Source organism: Stegodyphus dumicola, chromosome 3 (genome assembly GCF_044657685.1).
Source record: "Stegodyphus dumicola isolate Sdum_Otavi_A_Nest chromosome 3, ASM4465768v1".
NCBI classification, from domain to species: domain Eukaryota; kingdom Metazoa; phylum Arthropoda; class Arachnida; order Araneae; family Eresidae; genus Stegodyphus; species Stegodyphus dumicola.
Genome location: NC_140770.1, coordinates 205,878,553 through 205,884,979, shown reverse-complemented (window position 1 = coordinate 205,884,979; position 6,427 = coordinate 205,878,553). Strand labels below are relative to the sequence as shown.

General features: G+C 30.9%; 1 protein-coding gene across 1 annotated transcript; it reads left to right on the top strand.

The window, feature by feature from the left end:
* The first annotated feature begins 421 nt into the window (after nucleotides 1-421).
* LOC146998257 (uncharacterized) lies at nucleotides 422-5,009 on the top strand. Its single transcript, XM_085813800.1, has 3 exons — nucleotides 422-709; nucleotides 1,441-1,594; nucleotides 4,685-5,009. Exons 1-3 carry the CDS (start codon nucleotides 559-561, stop codon nucleotides 4,998-5,000), a joined length of 621 nt encoding a protein of 206 aa, XP_085669926.1. The 5' UTR covers nucleotides 422-558; the 3' UTR covers nucleotides 5,001-5,009.
* The last annotated feature ends 1,418 nt before the right edge of the window (nucleotides 5,010-6,427 follow it).

The window sequence follows — 6,427 nt, the reverse complement described above, 5'->3', positions numbered from 1 at the left end:
CAAATCGGAACAACTGGTTTTGCCCTAAAGCAAATTATGCAGTTTTGGACTCTCTTTCTAGCTATATTCCTGCCATTAAAGGGCCCGTTTACACTAGCGGAACTTTGGTCCCAAGAAGCGTAAGCTAACGTCCTAAGAAACGTAACCTAATTCAGAAGTCAAACAACAAAAATCAGCGTTATACCTACAAAATTTTCACAGGACTAGTTTCGATGGTTTTACCGAACCATCATCTTCAGCTGCAAAACCGCAAAAATCAAATCTGATTTTTGCGGTTTTGCAGCTGAAGATGATGGTTCGGTAAAACCATCGAAACTAGTCCTGTGAAAATTTTGTAGGTATAACGCTGATTTTTGTTGTTTGACTTCTGAATTAGTATTTATTCGGCGTGTTATTGTGTCTTAACGTAACCTAAGTCGAGCGGTTAATCTTCAAAGGGAATTGACGTAAACCCAAGAGATGGAAAATTTTAACTCCGAACCTATGAGATGAAAGCTTTGGCCAATCACAGACTTACAAACTATCACGAGGGTTTTGTTGATGCTTTAAGCGAAAAACATGGCGGAAGATTTGACTACGTCTGACTGCAAATTAATTGCAGAAGTACAACAACATCCGATTTTATGGGATAATAGAAAAAAAGAATATCGAATGAAAAGAGGACAAGACGTTGCTTGGCTACTGGTTGCCGAAAGACTGAACCGAAATGGTATGTATCCATTTATTTATTTTTTTGCTGCTTTCGGATTGCAATGTGCTCTCTTTTATTCTAGTTCTCTTTCGACTAACGCAATTGTTCAAGTACAAAATAGGTTTAATAACGATTACACGATAAAAATTTGTTGACATATGTTAAATTATAGCATTTTAGAACATTTCTGAAAATCTGAGTTTCATAAAATTTAAATAAGCTCAGTAGATGGATTTTGTAAAATTAAAGTTTATTAACTGCTTTAAAATGTATCTAAATGTACACTGTTCTATGAAAATTATATGCAGCAACCTTCAATTATATATATTTAAACTTTTTCCCAAATTATAGCAATTCAGATGATTACATAATTTTAGCTATTGTCTTTACATTAGTTTGCTCTTCTTTTTTGCAACATGTTACTGAAGGCTTATGAGAAGAAGAAAGTAAAAGTAGTAAGTGTGAAGATCAACAGTAGTAAAAATTTGATTAAAGTTTTCCTCCTCAATTTTCAGAAATACATTTTCGTCATTTCTCATGGAAATGTTTATTCTGAAATACATAAAAAATCCCTAAATATATAAATATCCATACATATAAATATATAAGATCCATATTTCATTTTCGTATGGATACATTTTGAATCTCATATAATTAGTATAATTGTTTGCATAAAATATTAATAATTAAACAGTAATTAATTACAGTGGTTGAATTAAAATTTCGGCTATATTTTTTTAATTTCACAGTTGAAGAGGTTACTTACCGGTGGCAGAATCTGCGTAAGCAATATAGCCGAAGAAAAACAAAATGCAAAAGTGGAGCTAGTGCAGAGTCTGCAGAGCAGCAATGGCATCTGATGCCCCAAATGTCATTTTTGGATCCATGTATCCGCCATCAAAGGTAAATATTCAGAACCAAATTATTTAGTTATGTTAAATATAAAATGATAAATTTTCATATTAACAAAATACAATCTTACTTGTTAGTAGTCTGTAATATTATAAAGCATAAATAGATTATTTGGAGTTATCCTAGGTTGACTAGCAATCAAAAATTGTAACTTTATTGATATAAATTTATTAAATATGTTAGATAGTCACATATGTGGATATAAACCAATTTACTTAAGAAATTCCTCCCCTTAGGCAGATATGCTTTGCCATAACTCAAATTCTATCCAAATATTTACGCTCTGGAAAACAAAAACTTCTCCTACACAATTTTTTTAAACATTTATTGCCTCATCACTCGTTATGAATGGTTTAACACCTTGTAAATGTTTTGTAATAAAACTGTATTACAAATTATAGTTTTTTTCTAACGTGTTTGGGCCAACTGAAGTTCTTACCTTTAAAAAATGTTGTAGAAACTTTGCTGTTCTGTACTTTTTTAATCTTCCCAATTAAAAATAGGCCAATATATTTGCAATGTAAACTTATTAACAAAGTACAGCATATGCATAATATAAATAAAGCACTTGCTCTTTCCTTTGAAAGCTGAGTTTCTAAATATTTTGATGAAGACTCGTCTGTATATGTTTTTTTTTTTCTTTTTGTGGCCAATTTCTTTTTATAGTTTATCCCTCTATAGTTGATGCCCATATTTCTGTACTCACACAGCTCAAAACTGATGTGTTACTGACCATTTTGATGTTCAGAAGTTAGTGTTTGAGATTATGCATACCTGCTTTAATTTTATGAAGTTACTTTGCACTTAACACATAAAGCCTGTGATTAATTATCATAATATATACCATCAGATCAAGGAGTTGTGCTTAAATTATTACATTAATTCATAATGAAAATAAATACAAAAGTATGAAACTGAATTAAAAAAATGAAGTTGTAATACTTTATTACTGAATTAACTGTTAAAATCTTTCATGGCATGAAATTTTTCAAAACAGTCCCCAAAGTATAGTGATCTTTTTTATTTATAGAATGTGAAATGTGTAAGCCAAGATTATATAAAATTGTCTTAAACTGTAAGATACAAAAAATTTGATAAAATTCTCTTGTGATTGTGTTTCTATAAAAAGAAATAAGAGTTATTAGTGGCTCAATATTTTCATTTATTACGTAAGGGCTTTGTATGCATATTCAAAATTTCTTCAATGAAGGCAAGAGATTCTTCTTTTTCATCTAAAATATTGATTTCTTTATAATTACTATATGGAGTCATTTAAAGTCATCTCTATTTAGGGCATACTACATTATTGTTACTGTCAAAAACACTACTGTCATCACAACTGTTAAATTGCAGCCTCCAATAGTAATATTTACATCCATGTTATTTAACTCATAATCCCGCTCATCTTCACTACTATAAATTTGATTTTCTATGGCATTAATATAAATAAATGTTACATTATAAATAACATTTATTTGGATTAATGAGAAGGATGAAACTATTTGTGCTGAGATGACAGATTGTCATAATTTTGTTCCCTGGTTGTTAATTTTAATCTGAGATGCGATTCCACGTCCAATAATCAGTTCCACTTTTTCATCTTAATGTCTACAAATACAGGCAAATACCGAAAATCCGCGTTGCCTCTCAGAATATAAGCATTCAGTTTATATTCTGAGTTTCTTGGTTTCGGAAACCGCAACATTGAGTACGAAATATCGAAGAAAAAATACTTACCGAATAATGACGTCATAATAACTGAATAATAATGAGTCATAATGGAAATACCAAATTATTGACATAAAAAGTTTAAGAAAAAATATAAGTTTTTTTTCCTTCTAATCTGCATCGAGGTAAAAAAGCAGACGATTCACTCTTTGTTCAAGTTCAAGTAGACGATTCACTCTTTGTTCAAGTTCATGATTCACGTTGTTGTATTTTCTGAGCTTTGTTATTTTCACAAGATTGTTTAGTGCTGCCTTTTTTTTATCCGGATATTTTGTGGATAAATTAAGAATATTTTAAATTTCAGTCCTTGTTAATACAATGACAGATAAGAAACACACTCATGATTTTACTGCTTGCAACTTTGAAAAACGTAAACACGTTGCATTGACAGTAACGCAAAAAGTGCAAATTCTGTAAAAGATGGAGGCAGGTGCTACTCTTCTATATAGCAGAATGGTATGGAATTGCGACATGATTGTGTATGATATACGGAAAAATAAAGAAAAGCTGTTGACATTTTACAGCAACAGTGATTCTAACGCTGCAATCCGAAATCTTTGCATGAGTCGAAATCGGCAAACCTCGATGCTGTGTACATATAATTCAATGAATAATATAATCATATATGTAATAATAATTTAATGCATATAATAAATTATTGCAGTAATGTATGTAATTTAATTAAATGTATCGAATACACCTTATTTATTTTGCACCATACGTCGGAAAATAAATTATTCATGTCATTTTGCCTTCTCCATATTTGTACGATAAAATTATTAGTGAGTAAATATGACAATTTGGTTGTGTATTGCAGTACAAAAGATTCAAAGAGTGATGATGATTTTACCCCTCCCCATATTTGATAAAATATTATTTTAATTAAAAACAAAATGTGATCCAGCATTGCTCCAAGAACGTAATGACTAGGAATTACCCCATACAACTGGATGTAACAAACTGTATTTTTTTAGAAATTATTCTTGCAAATATTAATAAACACAAAATATCATGTAAGAAAAGAATCCAATGGGATGTTATAATTCAAATTAACAAAAAAAAAAAAAAAAAAAAAAAAAAAAAAAAAGGCTTTTTAGTTTCAGGTAATCACAGTGAAGCAAGAAGACTCTTGGTTTACATTATTTTTTATGCTAAATTTTAACATCTATTTAAATTGTCTGCAGTTCATAAGTAATAAAAATTAAAAAATAAGCTATTTAATGCAATAACAAATAAGATTCTAAATTTGCTTATTTCACTACCTAATTACTTTGTATCACAAAATAATCATTAATGTATTAAAAATATTTTTCATATGCATTTGATTTTTTTCCTTGTTTTCTTTCTAAACAGGACACAGACAAACTTTCAAGAAAACAAAGAATTCGAGGAGCTTAATTTCACAGTAGAATCTGTTGTCTCCGAGTCTTCAGATAATATTGAATATCCGACAGAACCTGAATATGTGGAGCCATCTGTTATTCACGTTATGCCCTCATGTGAATCACCTTTATCACCTGCATCAAGCTCCAGACAAATCTTAGATAACACTAATTCAAATAATAATGATGAAAATACTCCTAGAGGGAAGAAAAGAAAAAAGAAACAGTTGAAAGTTCATTGCTTTCTGTTATTGATGAAACAAATAAATATTTATGTGTGTATTTAATTATGGCAAAGCACACTAGGGCTATCTGCCTAAGGGGAGGGATGCCTTTCGTGGAGGACTTTCTAAGGGAAACTGGCTCGTATACACGTTACACATGGGGAAAACCACGAAAACGCCCATGCAGCCAGCCCGTTCGTGGGATTCGAACCTCGGACCGAACTACCAGTGTTCAGCGACTTTACTGCTCGGCCGCTGGTGGGCCCAAATAAATATTTAAAAAATCACCATCGATGTGAAAATGATGATGACGATGATGATAAACTATTTTTATTGAGTCTCCATAGTGATTTGAAAAAAATGACCGATGAAAAAAAATTGGAAACGAAAATACAATTTTTACAAATTATGGCAAGAAATAAATGAAATTATTTGCACATAACACTAATCAGTTGTTTTATTGTTTTATTTACATATTTCATAAATATTTTCAAAAAATAAATTTACACAAGAAATGCTTTGCTTTCTTGGCATGGTACTGATCCTTCTGCAGAAAAATATTCACAAAAATTATCTCGAACTGCAGATGCAGCACGGGATGAATTATTGGCCCCTAGACGGCCAAGAGGTTGCCATGTAAATTCTTCTGTTCTCCACATACCTTCTTTAATGGTGGCATTTGAAAGAAGAGAATCAGCAAAGTTCACTGGACAGTATTTCTTAGCTGCCTTTCCCAACTCATTTTTTAATAAGTAATTATGAAGGCAACAGCATGCCAAAACTACTTTATTAGCATGCTCTGGGTTCAGGGCAATTTCAGTACGAAGTACTCTCCACCTAGACGCCAATATGCCGAAAGCATTTTCAACGCACCTCCTTGCTCGAGAAAGTCTGTAATTAAAAATTTTTCTTTCATTCGACAGAAATTTTCCAGGATAAGGGCGTAAAATATTTTTCCTGAGTGGAAAAGCCTCATCTCCAACAAATACAAAAGGCAAAACTCGATCACTATTTAATAATGGTGTTGGATTTGGCAATGAAAACAAAGTTTCACTAACCAAAGCTTTACCTAGTGAACAGTTACTGAAAATTCCCCCATCACTGATGCGTCCATAGTTGCCTGAATCAACATAAAGGAAAGTGTAACTAGCATCTGCCACTGCCATTAGGATTATGCTGTTATAGCCCTTATAATTATAATATGTTGATCCAGCTGACGGTGGAGCTTGTATTCTGATATGCTTACCTACAAGGAAAAAAAAAAGCAATAATTATTAATTGCCTAAAGAAAAATAATATACACTTTAATGATAAAAATTAATATAAATACTTTTTCCAATAATAAATTCAGTTCTTAAAAAAGTTCTTAAATTAGAAACTTGCAAAAAAATTCCTTTTTATATTAAAATTTGTTTTTCATTTCACACTTTCATTTATTTATTATGAAACAATTCCAGTCTTTTGATATTTTAAGACAGCTCATATATCAA